The sequence below is a fragment of the Anopheles stephensi genome, chromosome 2 (assembly GCF_013141755.1).
Source record: "Anopheles stephensi strain Indian chromosome 2, UCI_ANSTEP_V1.0, whole genome shotgun sequence".
Taxonomy (NCBI): Eukaryota; Metazoa; Arthropoda; class Insecta; order Diptera; family Culicidae; genus Anopheles; species Anopheles stephensi.
This window is the reverse complement of record NC_050202.1, coordinates 65413582-65437773: the sequence shown is the minus strand read 5'-3', so window position 1 is coordinate 65437773 and position 24192 is coordinate 65413582. Positions and strand designations below refer to the sequence as shown.

The 24192-nt window shown below is 43.1% G+C and overlaps 1 protein-coding gene across 3 annotated transcripts; it reads right to left on the bottom strand.

The window, feature by feature from the left end:
- Positions 1 to 29: 29 nt before the first annotated feature.
- LOC118503250 (NGFI-A-binding protein homolog) lies at positions 30 to 24192 on the bottom strand. Of its 3 annotated transcripts, none has more exons than XM_036036287.1 (7): positions 22441 to 24192; positions 4218 to 4319; positions 3178 to 4135; positions 3019 to 3112; positions 1002 to 1096; positions 735 to 807; positions 30 to 654 (listed from the first exon to the last, which is right to left on the bottom strand). In XM_036036287.1, exons 1-7 carry the CDS (start codon positions 22874 to 22876, stop codon positions 433 to 435), a joined length of 1980 nt encoding a protein of 659 aa, XP_035892180.1. In that variant the 5' UTR covers positions 22877 to 24192; the 3' UTR covers positions 30 to 432. The 3 variants fall into 3 exon arrangements, 2 of the variants coding, with proteins under 2 accessions (XP_035892180.1, XP_035892181.1); XM_036036288.1 differs by having other exon boundaries at positions 489 to 654; positions 1012 to 1096; XR_004905166.1 differs by lacking the exon at positions 30 to 654 and having other exon boundaries at positions 764 to 807; positions 1002 to 2614.

Sequence of the window (24192 nt, the reverse complement as noted above, 5' to 3'; positions counted from 1 at the left end):
CAACAGAAACAATTACAAAACAGTATCGATTACCAATAAAACAAGTAGTTTTTGTTAAGAGAAAACATTGCCAAAGAAAAAGAGTTTTAAATTGCCTTGCATTTATGCTTTTTTATCTATATTCTATCTCGTCCGATTGCAGTTTTGAGTGGCCTTTTTTTTTGCACTACAATTCCCCGAAAGTTTCATTAGTCTATTTTGTTTGAATGTGATGCGTACGAAATGTTGTTCGAACTAACTTTTAAAAAGTTTGCGACTAGTACAAACTAAGCAATGAGATGCCTTGACCTACGCAAATTTTGCAAAATCCTTCACCAGGGTAGAGTAGAAAAGAAACGGAACCTATCGCTATGGCTATAGTACACCGGGTGCCTATACGGTAAACGGTAAGCGTTTGTAGTCGGAATGGCATGAAGATGAGATCGACGTGGTTCAGAGATCCGGCGAGATGGTTTCCCGCTTGATCGAGATCGCTTCACTGAGTGCTGGGCTGAGTGCTAGGGCAGGATTGGCTACGGCGATGATGTGACCACCGGAGGAAGAGATGACCTGTACGCCCAGCGGACCACCGATGGGATCCAGGACACGGGGTGTGTGCGAGCGCAGGTCGCCAAAGTCGGGATCGCTCAAATCTCGGTCGGCTCCATTTCCAGCCTGTGGAGAGAAATAAGGCAAACAATACGTACGATGGTAAATATGCGCAGAAAGTGGTACTCCATTTGCCCATCACTTACTTGAACTGGTGACGAACTTGAATTGCTAAAACTAAATCGAGAATCTGTGTCATCAAATTCGGATCTAGTGTATCTGTAGAGAAGAAGCAAAAGCGAAAGAGGAAACACACCATTAGCAAGGTGTTCAAATAACGCTCCACACCGTACAATGCTAAACATTCTACACATTTAGCTGAGAATCTCCAAGATCAAACAACCCACATTCGTTGTGGCATTGGAGCGTCGCACACCGGGTTGTTTTCACTTCGTGCTACAAAAAATACTCACGAAAATTTACTTGAATCAGTTAAATCGAAGGGTTTGTCACTGATCTGCTGGTAAATGGAGCCGCTCGAAATGTCGCGATTATCGTCGGAGTTTTCCTGGGAAGGTGTACGAAAGTGAAGCGAATTAGTACCCAATGCACATTTACCTCAGCATTATTGGGTTAGTTTTGTGCGTGCAGTAGAAGCGTACAAGGAAGGGCAGAGTTAGCTTTTACGGTCTCAAACTACTCAAGCAATTATTGCTATACTTTAGGTTGAATCTTGTTCTGATGGAAAGCGTGATACATTCAAACCTGCTATTAATGTTTTGAAGATACGAAGATACGGGGAGCGTTTCAACGTTCTAGTAATGCTATACTAAAGCGAAAGCGTAAGCGGTGAAGCAGTGATCTAGCACCCTGCAAAGGTCGAATGCATTGCACTTGTTTTCTGCAAAGATCGCACATGTTCGTACAGAGTGCCGTTGAAATTGTACGTGCAAACATGATGACTATGCTATTTTCTATGTTCGTCACTTCGATGACATGCTTATCGGAAGTGTGAACTGATATTAAAGACAAAATAAATTATCAGGAGAAAAATTGGCAAGTTCCCGCAGTGAGGACTGACATCCCAACAACGTGGTTTTAAGCAGTCTAGTAAGCCATTAGACACCCCGCGTGATCTAGCAGGTCTTTGAGCCAAAAAGGAGAAGAATTGGCCAGAGATTGGTTAAATGAATGAAAAATTCGATTGAAGGAAAACAACATATTTGCACGTACAATTCAAAAATATGAAATGCGAAGCGTAGCGAAGCGACTAAGTACTGTATTGTGGTTAAATGGAACAAGAAGACTTTCAAGACACATATTTTAAATATCTTGGGATGGTCTCGGGAAATGATGGCTTAAAGGTAAGGCGCAGATATTTAACACTTGAGGCAATAAAAGAGGGGCATCAAGACAAGCGAAAAATGATAGGTCAAAGCAATGACTAGCTAAACTAAAAGGCACACGCGAATATTCTATACTAATTGGGTTTCTTACACACGAAAAAATAGTCTAAAGTATACAATAGCACAGCACAACATCCACGGCTGTGAGTTGTGAAATCTAGCATTAAGGAAGGTACTGCGCAGGTGAAAGTTTTGCTTTAAATTTTCTTTCGCAGCGAATTAAAATTCAAAGCAAAAATGTCGCCTTTAATCAATGGAAAGCGAAAAAGTATCTCATGCTTTGGACAACTCCTTGAACGAGATAAGTTTTTTGCTTTCCACCTTTCTACACAACAGGTTAAAATAAAACTAAAGCAAAAAGGTTAAAATATAAAAAAACATAGAAAACCCTTAAACTAAAGCCAATAATAAATAGATAAATATAAAAGGATACTTAAATGCTCAACAACAAAAAAAGCGATAAAGCTAGCGGAAGCATTGGAAAGCGTGTTGGAAAACAAAGCGACCCGGAAGCGTAGCCCAAGCGAGGAAGAGCGAGGTAAGCGTGCCAAGGGAGGCAGTGCAGAACGATCTGTTCCGCTGCTCAGGCACAGGCCAGCGCGAGCCCTCGGATCAGCTCGATCGACTACAATTGCACGAACATAAGCTCATAAGCACGTATACTGCGTAGTTGGCGTTGGCTGCAAATAAAGTAAGCATTTAGTAGAAAACCAAAAACGAAAGCAAAGCGAGAAAGAAACAAAAAGCATTAAAACAAAATGACAGATTTGTCAAGCGGGTGACGAAATAAATCGAAACAGATTAAAAACACACCGTATTAGGCACAGAACAAACAAACAAACATGCTAGATAGAGTACTAAAGCAACGGACAAACATTTCAAAAAGCATATGGTAAAGCTGTTGGAAAGGGCAAATTTTATGTTGTGTCGAACATTAAGCTACAGCATTAGATGTGCGATAAGCGTGGGGACAATCGTTCTGTTTGCAGGCCGTGCCAGGTACAGCAAGCAAGCAGAGTAACGGCAGCGGGAACGATCATCATTTACGTGTTTATGTACAGTGGCTGATGGGTTAATAGCTTACCTTGCCCAGATCGGAACTGGTGTCGCTTGAGAGACGCGCTCGCTTCAGCTGTTGCACCGTGTCCATCTCATCTCCACGATTCTGCTGAGTTTGACTGGAAAGCGAAAACATCGATGCGTTAGACCATAGGCACAGGTTTCGGGGGTTCGTTCTACTTACCTCAACCCTGTCAATCGTATACTAGCGGAATGGCCGAAACCACAATCACGAACCACCTGCCGGGCAAGTGGGAACAGCTCGTCACGCCTTGTCAGCAGCGCTGGAATGTATTTGCAGATCTGGGCCGCTGCCTCGTTGACACACACCTCGTGCAGCGTCAGTGGCTTCTCCGGCCGGCGTTTGCAGTCAAACCGTCCGTAGATGGCCGAGTACTTGCGAATCTCTTCCATCCGCCTGGGATCACTTTCGCTCATCGCGATAACCGCTTCCAGGTCGCGTGCCGAACGCTTCTTTATGCTTTGCTGCCGTGGTTCAAGCCGGGGCAGTGTGCGCGACAGCCGTTCCGCTGCCTGCACAATCTTTGCCACCTGATCTTCGGTTAGCGAAGGTGTCAACTGTACCGACCCGCTGGTGGTGGATCCGATTTGGTTGCTGATCGTGCTGCTAAGATTGCTGCTGCTCAGCGGATGATGGTGATGGTGATGGTGCATCAGATGATGATGGCCGAGCGAACTCACGCCCGTACCTAAGTGGGCGAGTGTGGAGGACGCACCGGAAGCGGCAGCAGCTGCTGCAGCGGCCACTGCTGCCGAGGAAGAGGAAGGGGGAGCTACCGGGACGGGGGTGGGTGGGGTAAGTGGAAGGTTTGTACTGGAGGAGGCGTTGGCCGTTAGGTTTGAAAAGCTTCCGGCAACCGTTGATGGACCACCGTACGGTGCAGTGATGGCCGTCGTAACGCTGCGCGCTATCGAACCCGGCTCGGGACTGTACGGGATCCGCGAAGGGATGTCCACGTTCGTGAGCGGACTCTGGAAGGCGGATGGATTGGTCATCCATTCGTGCAGTGCCTTCTGGAGACGCCGAACGTGCAGCGGCTTCGAAGCCATCCCAACCAGCGCCATTATCTCGAGGAATTCTTCCTCGCCTGCATCGCACAACTGTTGAACATCATCACCTCCTGTAGTGGAAAGAAATAGTGATCTTTAGACGGATGGTTCTGTTTGCTTGTATATTGTATACTCTCATCCTATTCTACTTACCCATTTCCAGCAAAGTATCATAATAGTTCAGCAAACTAGCCCGCTGCAGCACGCGATACAGCTGAAGTTCGGCTTCGTTCGATGGGGTCGATGTGACAACCACTGCAAAACAAAACGAAAAACCATTCCAAATAATTCACTGCGTCCTGGACATAGAGTACCAAAAGCTTAAGCTATTCTCTTCGCTAAAATCCGTTAAAAATAGAACCCACCAACCGAATTTTAGATGGTTTGGCCAGGAAACCTGCAAAAAACGATATTTCCCTCCAAATCTACTTTGCACTTCATAATTTATGCTTTTTATCATTCTGTGCTATTTCGTTCGCGCCAAAATCTTAATGTAAGCGTGCGTGCTCATCTGAATCATTCATTTTGCTTCAAGATAACCATGTTCTTTTTTTTTACCACTCCAGAATCAGACTCTTCTTCATTCAGTTTCTTCGTTTCAGCTACCATCTAAAAAAATCTTAACGGTCGTTGTGGAATGGCTTCGATTCGGGGTTAAAGACTATCTCGACTCTTCCCATTGCTGACAGTGAATTAGCAATACATACGCGTAGGAAACCGAACGGAGCAGAAAAGCCGTTACAACTCTTCCCCACCGGTTTACGCACTAAACGCAGAAATGCTGTTGATTCCAAGGACATTTTTTTCGTTCAAAGAAAAGTTCTGTAATGACATGTTTTTTTTAAACTGAAATACGAAGAGTTTACGTTATAACTTGAACCATCATCGTCATCGTTAGAAGCCTGTTGTATGCAAATTCAAACTACAGAAGAAAAAAACTCCATTCCTTTAACTCCAGCTCATTCAAAGACGCCTTTTCGGTTTTGTTAAGATTTCAAACCCCTTTCAAAAAGCATTTACAACGGGCAGCAGATAAACGAGAAAATGACGGTCGTTTTCCCCGTGCCTGTGTAAGACAGGATTAGACGCCTGGCAGAATGAAAAAAATGCACTACTCCCAACCAAGCAGTTGTAGTCGTACAGAAAATGGAGGGATATCGAGGGTTGCCATACCGTCACGTTGAACGAGGAAAAGAATCGGAAGTGGGAATTCTTAAGGAAAAGGTGAACGCTGCGCAGAGTGAGCGAGCAGGACAGCATGGAACGATGCGCAAACTTACCGTGGGACAACCCACATGCATTAACCCCAGACGACTAGCAGTACCCGTACCCAGCCCGAACAGTCCAATCAGAACCCAGGATAACCGAAAAAGGATCACAGAAACAGGGTCCGGAGAAGTATTTCAACCCCGGAGATGGTAGAACAAAAAAAAAAAACGGACCGACACATCATCTGTGGGTCGCAAACCACACCCTCCCGGAAAGGAACAGGAACGGGAGCAGCTTGAATAGAGCAGAACTCAGCCAAAAGTGATCGTTTACTGCGAGAAGAATTGGTGGGCTGCAAACAAAAATCTTGTCAATCACCGCGAGCCAAAACAGAACATGCCTTAGGAATGTGGCAGACCAAAACGATCGGAGACGCATCGTCGCGAAGCGCTGCGTGCGTGCGAAGGAGTGTAAAATATGCGTCGATTTTGGTTTGTGGCCGTGCATGCGAGCCATGCGCGCCATTGGGAAATATTTGCACGCCAACATCGTTCGCATCGAGAGTGAAACTGATGTTAACTGATGCCGAGAGGAATGTTTCTGGGGGGGGGTTATTTTGTTTTTTTGTTACTTTTAAGTTGTTGGCCTCTTTGGACGGAAAGTATGAGGACAAACAAGTAATTAATGTTTAATTGCTATTCGTGATGACTGCCAAATTGGGATTCGGAATTTGTTATATTGCTGGCAGCAAACTATCAATGTAAGCTAGTGGAATGTGTTACTCAGAACATGATTGGTTCAATCAACCTGTACATGTTTGATAGTTTGGCGAAATTATTATAGGAACATTGTAATGTGTTGGCCGGCACTTGACACCATGAATCATTTAGAAAAGATATTGACCCTTCACAGAGTATTTTTTACTGTTCTAAAGTGTCTGCGTCTAATAAATTCATACATTAAATAGACCGTTAATATATTTTGAGGTACTTAAAAGTAAAGTAAAGTAAAGTAAAGTAAAGGTTAAGGTAAAGTATTTTCTACGTAATCTATTACAATTCCGAGCTAGCTTTACATAATCTTAAAATAAATCCATTTTTGACAGTTTATATATACGCGTCCAGTGTACGGAAAATGAGTTCAACTCTTATTGGCTTAGTTTTAACGAGTCCAATTAAGATGAAGTTGTATTAAGGATAAATCTCATGCGGTTATTTGTGAAGATTGGACAAATTTCTCTTGAGTGTTATATATTTTTTAAACTCATACATTTCAAACTTGAACCAAGACGAATCCAGATAGAATTATTTGGATATAATCTCTGACACTAAATTAAATTGCCATGCTATTGCTGCTGCCGCTGGTAGAGATGCTCTTTCAGTTAACTGTAATCCTTTCATCACGCAGCACACTCGTAAATCGACAACGTAATGTGCTACCCTCACTTCCCAGCAACGACGATAAACGATGCGGTCGGTTGCATCGATTCTCACCCCATGTGCATGTGGCCGACCCCGTTGTTACTGCCAAAACCGAAAGGGGTAACACTTTCGGTGGGCCGAAGGTGGTTAGCGATAAAAAATAGTACATTGCAACCCCTTGCGATTGTGGATCCTGTCAACCCGCGCTCGAACCTCCGTAACTATGAGATCCGTACAAACTATCGGGAAGGGTTTTAAAATACAGCGAAATAAATACAAAAAATCGTATAGCTTAACGAAATGATTTAATTGTTACCATGTAGTTTGTCGGAAAGTTGGTTTTAGTGAAGAAGTCAATTTTGGAGAATGTTTTTTTTTGAAAATCATTTGCTATCACACAAAACGCCGTATTCTGCCGAACGGGTAAGCCCTCCGGTTCGGCTCGCTGGAATTTGCATACTGCGGGTGTAAAAAATTGCCTACACTTTGGTGAATTCGAGTGATCAGCGAATCCCGCATCATTGGGTGAGCGATGAGAAGCGGAAGGTAAATTTGTTTGGGAAAAATTAATACTGACTTCTGTGCACCCCGAGTGGGTCGCTGCTCGGTGCTGAAGTGTAATGATGATCGCGTGAAAACGAGTTTAAGTTAGCAGGAAGCAAAACAAAAAACTCTCCCAAAAAAAAGATATCCTCTTCAACGAACAACCTTATTTGTTCTGTTCGGTTCTATTTGTCGTGAACGGTGGGCTGTGAAATGTTGTGGGAATTTGGGATTCCTGTTTTTTTTTTTGCAACAAACACTTCAAACCGATGAGCTAATCGGTTAACCAACAATTAACCCACCCTTTCGTAGGTTTTGTTGAGCTGTCAAGTGGGAGCAAACACAATGAAGTTGGATGGGAGCTTTTTTTCTTGGTTTTTGGCGCAACAATTATATTCTGTTGCTATTGGACAACAAATTGCTGTACCGTGGGCGAGTGTGTAGGGTGTGACAATTCTTCTACGGAAGTGCTAATAAAGCAGTGTAAATTTATTTGCAATTCTATGGCTATTAGCGTGCGTTAAAAATGCGCGAAAATGACCACTTATTGATAGTTGCGGTCGGTTTGGAAATTGAAAAGGACACTCGAGCGAAAAATAAAACGATCCTCCGATGCCTCGGTACGAGCTCATGCGACGTGTTTCGCGATAGGTTTTTACAGGATAAAGTTTTCTCGAAACGCGCAGGTAGAAGTGGCAGGTTTTTTTTGTGCGTCCTCTCCAATCCTTTTGCATCATCAAATCCCTTTTGTACCGAAGGAACTCGTTTCCTTTAGGGGCACAACAACAAAAAAAAACCTGTCCACGATGTCGGAAACACTCACTGGGGTCGGACCGTGTGGCTGTCTTTGAGCCCTTTCTTCTCGTGATCCTGACCCGCAAGGATGAACTCCTGGCGCAGGGGTCTGTTCTTCCGTGTCTTAGGGAAGAACCTTATTTGCATATCGAGTCCAATCCGGCCAGTGGCAAGAATATCACGGCGTTTGGTTTGTCCTTATTTTTTTCTTTTGTTTTTTTTTTTGCTTCTTAGTTGTCATTTGTCGTTGCTCTAGGTATTAGAACGGCTGGTTCGGTGGACGTGATGTTTGGGAATTTTTCACTTTCGATCTCGTTTCGTCGGCTGTGTGCCCAGGACTTTGTGCTTTTGTTTGGTGGCAGGATGGCTTTCCTGGTCCTGCGAGTGCATTTTTTTCGGTCAATTTTGACGTTTGGGAAAGAAGCTTTTTTTTGTGTCGAATGATTTGAAGATTTTTTTTCCGCTGTAAATATTCTTGCCTTATTTTTTTTTTGAGTAATGATAGAAATTTGAGTGTTCTATTCTTGGGAGGACAGTCCGAGGACGACGCTGGTTGTTGATTTGTTTGAGGTAGGCACCGTGAGAACGTCCGTACATAGTAGCTCTGACGTTCTCATCGGGGTTTTTTTGTTTCTGGTGTGTTTAAAGTGAATCATTTTGTCTCACCGTATCATCTTTGTGCGTCGGTATTTTGCTTTGGATTTCATTCGTTCAGCCTCGATCGGTGGGATGCGTTTTGAAGGATGGTTAGTAAAAAAGTTATTTGCATGATGGTATTTTTTTGTTTTGTTTTTGAAAATCATCATATGCTTTTTGATATTTCACCCTTTGGCAGTATTAAGATGCGATAAAGGATGAGAAATTTGGCTGAGGTTCGAGCATGGGAAAGGATGATTCTTTTGGTGCACCTAACATAAGCTTGTAATAATGGAGTAGTATCGTGGAAACACGCGAGATAATGACAGTAAGGTTAGGAAAAATTCATGCTCACGTAATGTGTACATCAATATGTCACAGAGATACAGTTCTTGTGTAGGGCAAATGGGTTTTGGTGTCAATGTATGATTAGTAAAAAATTGTCAAGTCCTTAGAATTGTGTATCAACTCTAGGATTATTTATAACGACAAGCACAGCAGGCCAAGCCACGACAAGAATAAGAGCAAATTACTGCCAGACTCTAGCTTATGATATGAAATGGGTTCTTCACCCATATCATAAACAATCTATGTATTCTTCAAAACGCTTCCAGACAATCTCTAGATGAGATCCGTTTTATATTTATAGTATTTTGTATAACTAAATAACAATGTTGTACATGTGCCCGGATAGCTAAAATGTTTAAAAGTTTGAAGCATATGGACAGTATAATGTGAAGCTACGTTTACTTTCACGAATCCAACCATTGTTTCTCACAAACTTCATAGGACACTTTAATTTATGCAAGCTTTAGTGTCACACGGTACAAACAGCATCTTCTGAGCTGGATTAAAAAAATAGATATTTTTTAAGAAACAAAAAAAAATCATTCGGAACGCACCAAAATCACATTCCCACAGCAGCTCATTACCATACGGCCGGTGATCAGCCATACACGTATGAAACTTACAAGACAAATACAACACCCAGAAAAAAAACTGTAATAAAAATTAAATACTTAAAAAAACGCGTAAAACAAAAAAAACCGACCACGTCCTCCCGGACGAAAAAGGCTTACGCACATCGTTAAAGATGCGCCTTACCATGCATCCGTCGTTCGGTATTAGAAGTTTCCCCACTGAAAGGTGTTGTTTACCGAGCGCTTTCAGTGTGTCCCTTGGTTCAAGGTGTTCGCCGAGATGAATAATGGTCGGCAAAACTATCGCCAAAAAAAAAAAAAACAGCTCACCTTCGATCATCATCATCCCCTAACCCTTAGCCCTTCTTGGCCCCGAAGACGCTAGCGTTTGCCCATACCCTGGGGTCAACTCGTCTCCTCAGATTTTCTCACCCCTTTTCCTGTACGGCGGCGAAGGGACGAGGCACGCATCTTAAGGGGAAAAGGGAAGCACGCCTAGCCTATGGGTCGCAGGATGGTTACGGAAATTTGAATAATCGTTCGCGGTAGATACCTTCGGGTGGTGTGTGTGTGTCCTGCATTTTTTTGGCGTGTTTCTGGTAGCTCTGTCTTATCCCAGTCATTGTACAGGACCACTCATCAACTCGTCTTCTTGCATACTCCCTGGCCCGATCTCAGCCCGATTCCTAGCTAGAACATTCATCGGCAGGGTCGGTGTTGGTGAGAAAAGCGTATCAACTGGAAAAAGGGCCACCGTGAATTACAGGGAGCCGGTTGCTTCCGAGGTTACGAGCTAATGATTAGGACACTGGAGATAATTTATGCACACCGAATTGGTTTGCTCGATTGGGTATAAGTATTTTTTAGGGCTTTGTTTTTAACAGTCTCCAGACGGACAGGTTTTTTTTTCGTGCATATGATTCGCTCGTTTCATTTCACTTTCCCTGGCCGATGACGCTGACGGGAGAGAAGTCCCGTTGGATTGGTTTGATCTTACGATCTGCATACTGGGAGGTGATAGGACAAACGAGGGCATGGGTTCGGTGGAAGGTGCTTTTTTTGCTCCTTCATCATCGGCATGAGCAGCTGGCGGCAGCAAAATGCTATTCCGTGATGGCACGGAAGATGCTGGGAATTGTTTAGAACAGCAGTAGGACAACACAAAAAACCAGCCAAATATCCTGTAAAGGCGCGTAGCAGCAAGATCGCTGCACCCAACAGGATCAAGACAGTCGAACAGGAATATTTAAGCAGTTTTTTGTTGTTGTTGCTTTTCTTATCATCCGCCGCACAATGTTTGCCGGTTTAGGAAATTGTATGTATGACACACAAAAACAGTTAAAAGGAAAGTGCGGTTTTTTGTTCAGTTTCTGCAGTAGAATTTTCTCACACCAGGCACATATTACGTTTGGTTTACCGATGTGTTTTCGTTTAGCTAACGTTTAACGGGATGGCAATTAACGGTAATACTTTTTTGTGGTTCTTTGATTGATGCGTCAAATTCTTGGGAAAGAAAGCAACGAAGCTACCGAAAATCGGCCCATATAATTGCGTTAATTATAGTGAAAGATTTTGTTGCTGGAACAGTTACTTCTCAGCAGACCAGTTTTTTGGGTCGTTTTGGGCCACAAATTCCGCAGGGAGTTAAAAAAAATTTACATCATTGAAGAATTTGCTGTTAATGATTTACTTGATTTTTGTGTTGTAACAATTCAAACTTACATGTTGTTCATAAAGAAAAATATTTTTTTCCAATTAAAAAATTTTTAGATGTTGAACTTTTTATATTTTTTACTCAAAGTGTCTTGATGATGAATCTAGAAAATGTGTTATAAAATTCTTCTTCTACTTCTCCCATGACATTACAACCTCTGGAACATCTCGGCCTGCAATTTCTGGCTTTCTGTGACTTGATTTTACTCGTAGCAAAATAGTCAACCCTGGGATGGGATCTGTACTGCCGTGTAAAGACCGGCGTTGCCTCGGTCACCAGACAGCCCGGTTGTCTTTAAGTGCAAAAGCAATCTTTAAGCAGTCTTTAAGTGCAATTTTAAATACAACACTTTTTAGATTAAAATATGCCACAAATAGCTTTTTTCTACAATGTCATTTAGTCTCTATTTTGTAATGATAATAATCTAGCAATACGGTGAGGCCATCCTTGAGGAATAAAAAATAAATGATAACAATTCGTGTACGATACCATTATGATTGTAAAAAAAAGTTTAAAGCATAATATCCATTTTATCATCCACGTACACGTTAAGAAGAATTCGCAAACATTACAAAATGGACGCAATCATCCAGCCTGTGTTGCGTGAAAAAAAAACCCTCTGAAATTTAGGCATTGTCGAGAGGGTGTATGGGCTAATGGGCAACCATTTTACGCTTCCCGAAAACGAACAAAGTTTAAAGAACGGGTGTAATTTTTTATGCACTCTTCACAACGCGCCCGCTAGTGTTTCATATTTAAAAAATACAACGCCGGACCTCGAAGGGAAACTTTTCAAAGACAGTACAGGGGTTTCGGAAATGATAAGTGGTAAACAGGGATGAAACAGAAAGAAACAAAAATCTTCTCACACACTGCAAACACGCAACGTGAAGTGTCCTCCCTTAATTACAAATTTTATCAATTTTAATTATTTTTCTCCTTTCGCTGGCCAATCTCGTCCGAACGCCCTACCGCGCACCGGGACGAGATGGCTGCCTTTCTATCACGGGGTAGTGGCCGTACGTCACTGTTTTCACCGCATTGTTTCCACAGGAAACTGCGAGAGGGTGCATCTTCGCGTACCCGAAGGGGTGGGTTTTCCGGGCGGTTGAACCTGAACCTGAACTAGGGAGCAAAAATTACCAAAATCACTGTGATTGGTCAGAGCCGCGGGTATGCTGGTGCTGGCTTGCCGGGTGCGTAAGAACAATACGCTAGAACTTTATCGTTAACCCTCCCCTCTTTTATTTTTGCGCCCACCGCATCGGACACCGAAGAAATGGAGAAAGTGAAAGTGACATCTCAGTAAAAAAAAAACAAGGGACGCCTCCGCCGAAGAAGATGTCCCCGAAGGCGTCAACGGAAGTGGAAATACTGATCCCAAATTCAATATAGTCGTAATTGAATGAAAATTCTCGCTACATCGGTTTTCCCGCCAACAGAGGGACAAACAAAACAAAACAAGAAGAAAAAAACACGAAAGGTCGTACAACATGTGACCAAAAATTTTTGAATTATTAGAATCCATTTCACAAAAAGGAAACGGATCGGAAAATGGTAGCTACAGCGCAGCGGTGTAGTATGGCGGAGTATTTATCTTTGCTATTTCTTATGCAAAAAGAGTAGCGTAACCCCTTTGCTGCCGAACTTCGTTTCATAATCGAAGGATCTTGCACCCATTACGCTGAGCAAACAACCGCATTAATTACGCGAAAAAAGGGAAAATTGTTTAATGGAGTCAATTTCCTTTGGGAACCGTTGGGCCATTTTTGATGGATGGGCGAACGTCTTAATAGGATAAACGGAAACGGTGAAGTGTCAGAAAACCTTTTTTCCGATTGTTTTTGCGATGCTTCGCGATGGTGTTTTTTGATACATCGTACCACCTAAGATTAGTCGTCGAAGAAGTACGGATTACATTGTATTGTTTGCGCTTTGGATTCGTATTTATTTGGCAAGGATTATTTCGTTCCCTCTAGGTTTAGAATTTAAATTAAATTTTTTAATATAAATGCTGTAAAGAATAGGTTCAAATATAAATAGACATATAGTGACGGACAATAGAATAAGACCACCTAACTTTTCTCAACGAATCGAATTTGTTTTTTGTTTCTTCTGTTATTTATTTATTATTATTTTATTCAGATTTTTTTAATACTTTATTCTATTCTGATGCATTTTATTCGACTGTACCTAGTAGAAATACCGAGAGCAATAATTTGACGAAATTAAAACGGTTATAAAACTGGTCTTATTCCATTGTCCATCTTTGAAAATGATAGATAGTATATGATCGCACGATGAAGCATGACTTAGTATGCCATAACTGTCAGTTAATGATTTCATTTCGGCGCACACAGTCACATTACGCCAAATTGTTCACCATCCGATCTTCATTTGCATATGGCATAATTTCGACAGAGGCAAACAAGAAAAGTGTGTCAACGAGCATGATTACAACAACCCAGCTGACCGTTCCAGCTGAGGTTCTACCGGATACAAGAGGTACGCACGGTCGCGCAATCATCATTCACCGTTGCACAATTAATCGAAAGAACATTACACGGAAATTACACCCTTGACCCTAGGCACTCCGGCAATCCAGCTGGTTACGCTCGAACGATGGGACGCTCGGTGGAATGAGATGGACGCGGAGCGCATCGCAAATATTTGGCAATGTACACGTGCCTCGTGGCCATTCCCTGTCGGTTCTCCCGTCACAGACCGAACCGTCCCTTCGATACACCGAACACGTGCCTTTGGCACCTTGTGCATTCTGGGCACACATGTTCCTTGTTCCGTTCGAGGTAACGAGCCGATGAAAGATGTTTGGAACTTCTCGCACCTCACGTGCGATCAAGGTGAAGTAACGGAAGGGGCCGGTGGGTAAATATTTGCCGAAATATAGTCATTCATCGATCGGGCAATTTACCGTGCACATCTTCCCGTTTTGCAACAATGTGTAAACGGTCGGTAGAATTTGCTCAAGCCAACTACTGGTGACCCTTTTTGCAAACAGTGCATGCATGCGTTCGAAGTGCAAGCATTTATGGTCGGCACACTTATTATCGTTATTATCAGTACGCTCCCGGGTCGCCGAAAAATGACATCACATGCAGGAAGACGTTACCCTTGCTAACTCGTGTACGACGCGGGTATGCGCACAACTAGGTCACGAAGGACACACGACCGAAACGCGACCAGGTAGTCTTATCCCGAGAATTCAGGTAGGTCCTTTTCGGGACCGTCCCAAGACCGATTCCTTTACTGGGGAGGGAAACTAAAGAGGTCCCTTTTATTCTGACGCGTGATCCCAACAATCAATTAAGATCGCTTTTACCAGCAACTGGTGAGGATGTCCCCGCAGCCCTTCGTCACCGTCGCGTGGCTTGCGGTCCACTTTCCTCTTGCTGATCGAGATCGAGAACCTGCTCGTTCTGGGCCCAACCTGGGCTACCGGATGCATTCGATCGTACGGTAGGGCGCGTTCGGTGATCGGAACCCTTCATTTGCGATCGACCAAACCATCTGGTCGGCAGTAGGTAACGGTGTATTGCTTGTACCGATTATTACCATCCCTGTTGCAGTACCGGTCCTTCCGTGTTGCGCAAGCTTTGTGACAGGTTCACGTAATTTTAGCGCGTCTCCGTTATGTGATCAAATGGTGGTCGCGGTATTGAAATCGAACGGTTGGCGGTGAAGTTTAAGGTTAAGGCTTGCATCATCATCAGACCGCGAAATCGCGCGAGCACGTGGACTGTCAGCTGCATACGTAATGAGACACGAAAATGTGTTGCATCGATTCTAGCTTTCGGGACTGAAGAAAGAACTCTTATCAGCGGTACTAATTATTTCAAGCTGATGATTAAAGTTTAACGTGTAGCTTTGAGGTAGAAGGTAAGGTGTTGATAAAAAAATGCATCAAGCATATGCGTAGAAAGGTGCATCAATGTGCGAGCAATAAGATAGAAAAATATATAATATGTTATATATAGAAAGTAATCAAGTAATTTATATTTCTTTATCTACATAACATTTATTTTTTACACATGTGTTCTAGTCGCGTTACTAATCCAGGTAGAAGATCATGCATGTTTTTTTGCCTTTGACGAGAAAACACGACCGTTAGGATCTTTCCTTATAAAGTGCTGCATGTATATCTGGACAAACGGTTATACGATCGCTGTTAGGATAGCCCTCAAAAAAAGCCCTATGGTCCCGCTATCAAGCAATACACACACGAAATATAACCAGAAAAAATCAAGGATCCAACTGCATCGAAGAACACCTTTTCCTTGATCCTCATCTGTGACCATCTGGACAAGTTTTTTTTATTCAGCTACCATTTTAATTCATGCTGCAATCTATAGCCATCGGTTCTCTGCGTCTTGCAATAGACGGCGTTTAGGTAAGCGCGCAATGTAAGGCCAAAGACACAACCCTTGGAAAAAAGTGCGCGACGGGAAAGAAATTGAAAGAACCACACATGCGTTCGACCATACGCAAGAAGTAGTGCCTGGGCCGTGCATATCACGGACAACCCTTTACAATACCGGTCGTTAAAAGGAAGGAACCCAAGAATCATTCTGTTTTTTATCCGTTTTTTTTCTGCTCCCGTTTGTTGTTGGTACATTTTCTTCCCGATTTCTGCTCAAATCTTTTCGATCGAAGAAAAGTTTGTCTGTGTTCCTGCTGCTTATAATTTAACTATGCAAGCAGGCAAATTGCTTCACAAAATAGAAGTAAAACGAGTGGATTTTTTTGGTTCCGTGTACCAATCTGTGGTGGAAAAAAGGGTTAAGACCCTTGCCTGGTGTGGCAGGGTCTCGGATCTTGTTGAGTCGGAACGGCCAGTATCAAGACAGAAAAAAATGCTTTGTATCTGAAAACTACAACCACCTTGTGACTGTACGAGAGCATTGTGCGAAAAGGAGCCGACGCACAGTAAGGACATCCGAGCGGACAGTTTTTAGAGTGAGATTTGTTAGTTGCTTACAATTATAAAACGCCGAATTCATGTGATTTCGCGGTATCCATCGTCTTAGTTTTTTGTGAAAATCATAAAAATGCCCGCTACTCTTTGGCTACAAAACAAACCTCAAAAATTGTTGGATATAAGAAAAAAATCTACCGACTTGTTTTTTCTTGAGTAAAACTCAAGAATCAAACTGATTCTATAATTACCCCACCTTCTGCTGAAATTAAAAGCAACATTCGCACAGACAATGTTCCTTCGGAGATGATACGTTAGAATCGTTAGAAGCTTAAACAAAAAAGACACACCAACCATACATTCCATTTTGCTTGACCGTCGCCAACATTTGTACTGTAAAACTGTCGCGGTTATGTTTTTGAAGTGGTAGCAAAACCGCGCAGTAATACCATCACATTTATTGGTAACAAAACAGCAAAAAAAGGGCCGAAATCAACCCAGATATTTATTGCCATTTGATTTCATTTCCAATTTTTTTTTATCGTCTGTGTGCTACGATCATGTCAACTCGATCGCCCAACGCTCGTGCTGATTGTGTGCGAGTTTTCGGTCGTTTTTCATCGCAGGAGGTTTGGTTTTAGGGACAATTAGATGACAAATCAAATACAACCTCTTTCTCACACACGCGTGCCGACGAATCGCCGATCGACGAACTATCACGACCAAACGACACGAACAAGGTGAAAATAGTTCCGAACTGTTGTCAGTTGAGGCACATGAGTGCAAGAAGTGCACGCATGCAGAGAATATAAAAAAAAAACACATTTTGAGATTGTTTGATTTTTTTGCGGCAAAGAAACATACCGAACCTCAATAGGGACCCCGACAAAGGAGAAACCGCTGGCAGCTAATAAAGCATACGTGCCCCGTTGCCAACGGATTGACGGATGGCGGGTGCGACAACAACGATTAAGACCGCGCCACACAATGTCGGCAAAGCAAACAAAGTCAAACAACACACAAAAAAACGCCTAATACCAACTCAAGAAGTTTAGCTTTGATTTAAGATTAAAAAAAAATTTTTTATTCGTGTAAAATAAATGTTCGATATGAACGTTTTTCTACGGCGCACAGCGAACGCTATGATGACCTTAAGATTCCAACGTGATTGTGTCTGGCGTTTGGGCTCGAACAAAAACCTCTTAGTTGGTTTTGAATCTTGCAGAAGAGTCCACGCTTTATATTTTTCTCAAACCAGTCAAGTTTATCATGTTTATGTGTTTTATTGTGAAAAGCACAAATTTTGAGACATAATTTTCAATTCACGTTAATTTTTATAATGAACAATGCATTAACTGCTTCCACAATCGTTAAGCAAACCAACTAACGCATGCACTGATGTACGCCTTGTGTTAGGCAAAACGCATTACAAGAACTTATTAGTATGGTAAAAAGGAAGCAAACTGGAAATAAATTTAGAAAGCATTCAACAACAAGCAAAAACTCGTCTCCTTTTAGGCAGCTACAGTCTTGCATTAAAATGGCGTACGTCAGTTAAAGCCCAGCGTACATTAGTACAATCAGATTTTCAATTCTACAGACCTCAGCATCAACAACGCCGAACAGGGGTCAATGAAAATGCTCTCTCACTCGACCCCAAGAGAAATGCGATGCGCTTAGAAAAACAATGCGCTTCCAGCACGGATGACCCGAACGTGGAAGGGTTACGACCTGCTCGTCACACGGCTATGACTTCTGGCCAGCATTAATTTGATACAGGACGCGGTAACGGTAATTCGGGTGGACCGTAAACATTTTTTTGCCATTCCATCTATACATCCTTGTGCGTCGTTTTAGAACCTCAATATTCTCGACATACATCTATCAGGGCGATCTGACACCCTTCGTTCTAGGTACGACACTAAAAATCTCAACCAGCCCATTAACCAGCTCGACCGGTAGTTTGATCTACCTTACCCTTAAAACCTCTTTCGGCGCCCTTTTCCCCCTGGCACCTAGAGGTCAGGCGCAGGATTTGGTAGCCCGACTCGGTCCAGTCGGGGTTGCGCAAAGGGATTTCGGTTATTGCGTGACCGTTACAGGCAGCGGACGTGATCGCGGTGAGCGTATATGTTGATCCATTTTTTTTCGGTGGTCGTTGTTTGCTGTCCGACCGTATTCAAATTGAATGTCGTTTCCTGAAGCTGTATTTCCAGCATCCGGTTAAGCAGCGCTTTGGCCACATCTGCTCGCCTCACAAACTCGCTTGTGGACGCTGTGACCGCCGGTTTTTTGTGGATGGTCTAAAAGAATTAGTTTTTTTTTGTCTAACTGTTTTTGATTATACGTGAACCGCTGTGTGCTAGGGTCCAAATTTATTAATCAAACCTGGACAGCCATTCTCATCAGGATCTGGGTTTTGGTAGAGAAAGGATTGAATTAACGAATGTGTACAGTGCGTGTTATCTGGGGCACAGAGTACTGCGTTCCTAAATAGAATGCACTGGCTAAAGGTGTAATCAAGCAATGGGTAAAATGCGAGTAGGTCATCAAATGGGACAGCTGTCCCGTGTGCTCTGTTTTCTTTTTTTCTGACACAATTGTTAACCCATGGGTTACAGGACTTTTGACCCTATTTACTGCTAGAATGTTCTACAAAATAAGAGGTCCTGCTTCATTATGCATCATCCAACGTCATTAAAGGATTTTAAATTTTATCCTTTACTGGAGCTGTCTAAAGTACCATCCAACACTACTTTGTATCCAACTCCATAAGGAAACACATTTATCTATTGGCTAAAGAATGGTGTCTTCGCTCTGTTTGCACACTGTGTCGGTGGAAGAATGTAAAAATTGCAGTTGGGAAAGCGAGATGTAAAGCGGAATGAAAAAAATCATCTATCACTGCCAACCTTTTAACGTTATGGTAGTTTTTTTTTCTTTGAGGATTTAAAAAGACACATCGAACAACATTACTGAATCGTTGAACGGTTACTGCATGGATGGTGCGGTTTGTGCACATGCGTATGCATTTAACAGTAAAAAAATGTTTATAAAACAGGATAGGAAAATAAATAGCAGAAATTAATGTACAGACAAAAGTGGGCAAGGGTCTCTTAGAAGTAAATTTATTACACCGTACATTGAGTTGCTTCATCTAAACGCGGCTTTAAAAAAAAAAAGTTAAAATTTTCTAAATTTAAGGCTCATACCTTGTAGGTTCAAAATTTGTTATTTTTTTATAAAAAAAAATAGGTTGTTGTATATTCTTACAATAATTAAACCAGGCTCGTAAATGATGATGTGATGCCAACAGTTGACTAGCAAATCTAACACATGCAACATTGTAAAAAAAATCGAAAGTTAACATTTTTTACAAAAACATTTCACCAAAAAGAAAAGGAAATACTATCAATATGTTGACTGGAAGGTACATGATGAAACATAGTGAAGAAAGTGCAACAATACAGCGGAGTTACAAGCTGCTGCAACGGATGGTGGATAGTGGAGATTGTATGCGATAGCTAGAGAGAAAAAAAGAGCACCCCACTATATGAAACGCCAACAAACGAAGGCGACCCTTATATATATATATAAATGGTACAGAGGGTGCAAAAAACAAAATCCTCCATTTTCTAAGCGCAGCAAGAACATCGCTCCAACCCATCGAGTGGAGCCGTGAGCTTTAAAAGAATATGGGTCGGCTCCACTGGCAAGCAGTGTCAGTGGGGTGGTTCATGGTAGAGAATTTCAGTCGGGCAAAAAAGTCTCACACAGAATGCCGCACGGACAGGGTAGACAGAAGCTCCCAAGCTTCCCCAATGATTTGCCCTGCACTATTTCAAGATACCAATCACTTGCGCTACTACACAAGTGAATGCATTCGATAGGCGAAAGCAAAAGAAAACATAGAAGAATATAAACATATAAGGAAAAAACACAAGTTGCAAGCGGGAGGGGGTAGTAAAACATAAAAAAATAACGTAGCCACCGGACAGCAATGGCCAGCCAACCACCCGTGGAACGGGTAGTACCGGTGGAGCAAGGATTTCTTGGTCCGTACTGTTCCAACCATTGCGCTCAGGACAACAACACAAAAAAAATCTACAAGGCGCAAAAAAACACACGAACATGCTTGGCGAAGGAGCGTTCTGGATTGAGAGTATAATAAAAAAGGAAAATCCTAAACCAGGGTATGGAAGTGACCGGTACGGTTTGAAGCATTCGGCCAGGAGGATCAGCACTCCTACGGACCGATTCATTCAATCGATTGAATGGTTGTCCTTTTGCCTGGACGTTGTGAATGGGCTGACGGCATCCAGGGTCAGCCAATATCGTGGATGAAATCTGATCGACCAAAAAGATCCTCCCTAGTAGCCTATGACTATCCAAACGGGAGCGCCGACAAGCTTTTAGTGTAAGTCTGTGTGTGTCTTAAATTTTGATTTCCCATTCGCTTCACTTTTCGATAATTACTACGGCCTTGGTTTGGGTTTGAAAATGTTGTTCTCTGGTTGGTTGAGGAAAAAAAATTGAAAAGTATGGCGAAAGAAAATGTAAAAACCATTTCGCCTCTTTCTTACCCATACTCTGAGACCTGAAATCGAGAAAGTATTTGGAATCATGTTAGAATTCAGGGCAACCGAACGCTTGCTTGATGTTTTGCTCCTTCTTACTACTACTACCAGACGATTCTCTACTCTCTGCCAACTCTGGGATTTTTTCTTTTGGTTGTGTGTGATATGACACCGCTAGCTTAAAGACTGCAGGAAAAAAAACCCGGCCTGCAAACGATGCTGTCCCGATGGAAAAGTGCAACCGAGGAGCACAAAAAAACCAACCCCACCGAATCTACGGAGGAAAATGCACAAAGGAAAGTGCACAGACTGCAATCCAAAACGAAAAACCGGACAAACAGTGTGGCAAAAGAGACGTATGGAAAGCATCCATACATGCATGTATCCCGGTGAGGTAATAGTGCAAGCAACAAAAACAACATTGGGGATACAAAAAATAAACTCATACGAACAAATAGACGAAGGTGTTGTGAGAAAAAGCATGATTCCAGTTGAAGCATGGACAAGCAACGGCAAAACTCTCCGCGATGCTTGTTGCACAGCACTTCAGGACATGGTCCTTCCTGCCGCCGCCGCCTTGGTGGAGTTGGTATAATCTATAAAATATCGTAGCATAAAATACGATCCTCACCGTTGAGGAAGAGGACACAGCCATAGCGAGCGCCGAGAAGATTTTGCCATGAAGAAAAGCTAAGCAAAAAAAAAACCCCAACAGAAATAAAAAAACAACGCAAGACCATTTGGATGGATAAAGGACATGGCGCTGTTTGCAGGACATGGCAAGAAATGGTTCGGGAGCACGAAAGAACGAACCCCTAGCGCTTGGATGAGTGTGAAGCAAGCGAAAGAGAGCGCGCGGTGGACATGATTTTGAAGGGCACAAGAAACGCTTTTCCTCCTGGGGTGGCTCCTGACCGTCTATGATGGGGGGTTTGAGCTCACAATAAAAACAACACGCTTACTGAAAGTTCAATTTAGAACACTGCACATGAAGTACAACGGCAAGCGAATGGGCAACCCCAGAAAGGGGGAAAAAGACACACACAGCGGAGCAAAACTAAAACAGGAAAATCTCCAAGCGAATGAATCGCAGAAAATACTACGACCAACGCGAGCAACGTATTCGTCTACTGCTTGTGCATTGCGTTGCAGGCTGCGGCGACCGATGGGTAAGCGAGGTTGAGGAGCCGAGAGACGTGCCTGAAGAAATTGCATTCCTTGAACGCTTTCGGGTCGTGTGTTCTCGGCTCCGGCCAGATGCACTTAAGAAGCTGGCATCCGTTTAACGTCAACCGAGAGAAGAAATTGAACGTTGAGAATCGGGTTGGTTAGTGGAATAAGGGAGGGAGAGGGGAAAAGCAACGGGAATACATATCACGGATGAGGACAACAAAAAAACCTTCTCTAATGCTCCATCGTCAGTAATGGTTGGATGACAATACTTTCGATACTTTATGACTTGCGCCAAGTAACAACTGCCGATGGGAAGAATACACAATTTGACCGACCAACAGCAAGGCCACACAAGCTGATCGATACAATTTAAATGCATTATTTTACCGGCATGACTTATAGAATTATCCATTAAAAGTATTTAAAACCCCCTTTAACGGTACTGTGCTACTTACTGATTCCGTTGTTGTTGCGTCCGAAGATTTTACCCGGTGGGCTTAGGATGGGGCTCGGTATGCAGGACGTGGACCCAGTTGCCGTACTTCCACCGGACACGTTCGAACCCTTGACGGGTGTTGCAATGGACGGCGATCGCTTGCCGTGGAAGGACGACAGGGACGTGGGTGCAACTTTCGCCGCGGTAACCGTGCACGAACTCGGCGTCGCACTAATTGCACCGTACTGTTCCGACTTCGGACGGTCGGATCCGGTTCCCGCCTGACCTACGGTACTAGCTAAGGGCGATGTACTACTGCCGGCACCGGCTATCAAACTACTGTTGCCCGCGCTTTCAGTTCCAACTTCCGGGTGTGAGCCGGCCGATAGCGAACTCTGCACTATGACACCACTGGTAACCGTTGTTGGTGAACCGGGTCGGGACTTGAGTTCCATTACCGAAGACGACGTAATGGCCCAAACGTTAGGGGCAGACACGAAGGCGGGTGGTGCAATAATATTGGGGCGCACATTCAAAGCATTGCAAACAGGGTAGAGGTTTGTGCGTGCAGACCCAGACAACTAACCGAATTATCTCCTTTATCTAATCAAGCCGGTAATAGCAACCTGCACTATTTCTAATGCGTCCTACACGTGCACGAATAGCCGCGGAAGCTTGAAAGCCAAAATAAAAGCTCTTTACGGATGCGGAACTACCAAATTTTGCCTACTACGATCACCCTGAGAGTCAAACCAACTAACTAAAACGTAAACATACCAAACTAAACATAGAACAACGTCAACTATCCTAGCTAATCGAAATACACGGATCCGTTTCTGATTGCTACACTAAGTCTCGTAATCCTCTCACTAAACATAAATCCTATAGAATTGCATTAAACTTCGGCACACGTGTCACTTCTGGTACAATGTTCTGGTACAAACGAATGCGCACGCTGGTCTATCATCGGAACTTTCAAAACAGTCACAACATGAATGCATCCACTGCTCATCTAGCAAGGTTGCACTGGCTGGTCCCCATAGCAACAAACGCACACACGCAGGTTACACTCAGTTGCACAAGTGAATAGAAAACCTTCACTTCCACTTTGATTCGTTCACCGTTGTTTACCGCGCACTGCTTATTAAAGTATTTGTCCAGAAATTTGCACTTAAAAAGTAACGTTCCGCTAATATCACTATCGCCCAAACTTCACATGCAATTGTATTGTAATAAGTAGGTTTAGTCTTATAGTATGCCGTGTCTTGTTCTCTAAGAGTCAATCACGGCGCCAAATGTTTTGAACCGAAACGGCCAAAGCAAAAGAACGAGCTAGGTTCGTGGTATATATTCCTTAGACTGTCAACTGTACAGATCGAAGTCGAAAGAATATCTGAGCGCACAACGCGAAGGAAAAGTCCATCGGGCCTCCGGGTGGCAAGGAAAACTTCCACCCGGCTACCGGTGTTTGCTTTTGTTTGTGGTGGTCGTCGTTATCATCATCATCATCGTGCATACATGTGTGAGTGTGTATATGTTGGCAGGACCATCTGACCGTTTCTGTTTCTTCCGTACGTCTTCGGATGTGGATCCGGGATTGATGTTTTTTTTTTTGCTTTCTTTCTTCACCCTTTAGCGCACGTTGCACAAGAAACGTGGTCCTTTTTGTTGGCGAGCACGCTTTTTTGTTGGGTTGTTGCTGCTGCTGCTACTACTGCTGGCCATCAAGCGAACAACATGCCGAGAAAAACCCGATCTAGAGTCGACTTTC

What these genes read in the sequence shown, in the direction of transcription:
- LOC118503250 (XM_036036287.1), bottom strand. Translation starts at nt 22,876, where the DNA reads ATGGAACTCAAGTCCCGACCCGGTTCACCAACAACGGTTACCAGTGGT. An exon ending in TGATACTTTGCTGGAAATGG is followed by an intron (nt 4,136 to 4,217) that starts GTAAGTAGAATA and finishes TTTCCACTACAG; the next exon opens with GAGGTGATGATGTTCAACAG. An exon ending in ATACGATTGACAGGGTTGAG is followed by an intron (nt 3,113 to 3,177) that starts GTAAGTAGAACG and finishes TTCGCTTTCCAG; the next exon opens with TCAAACTCAGCAGAATCGTG.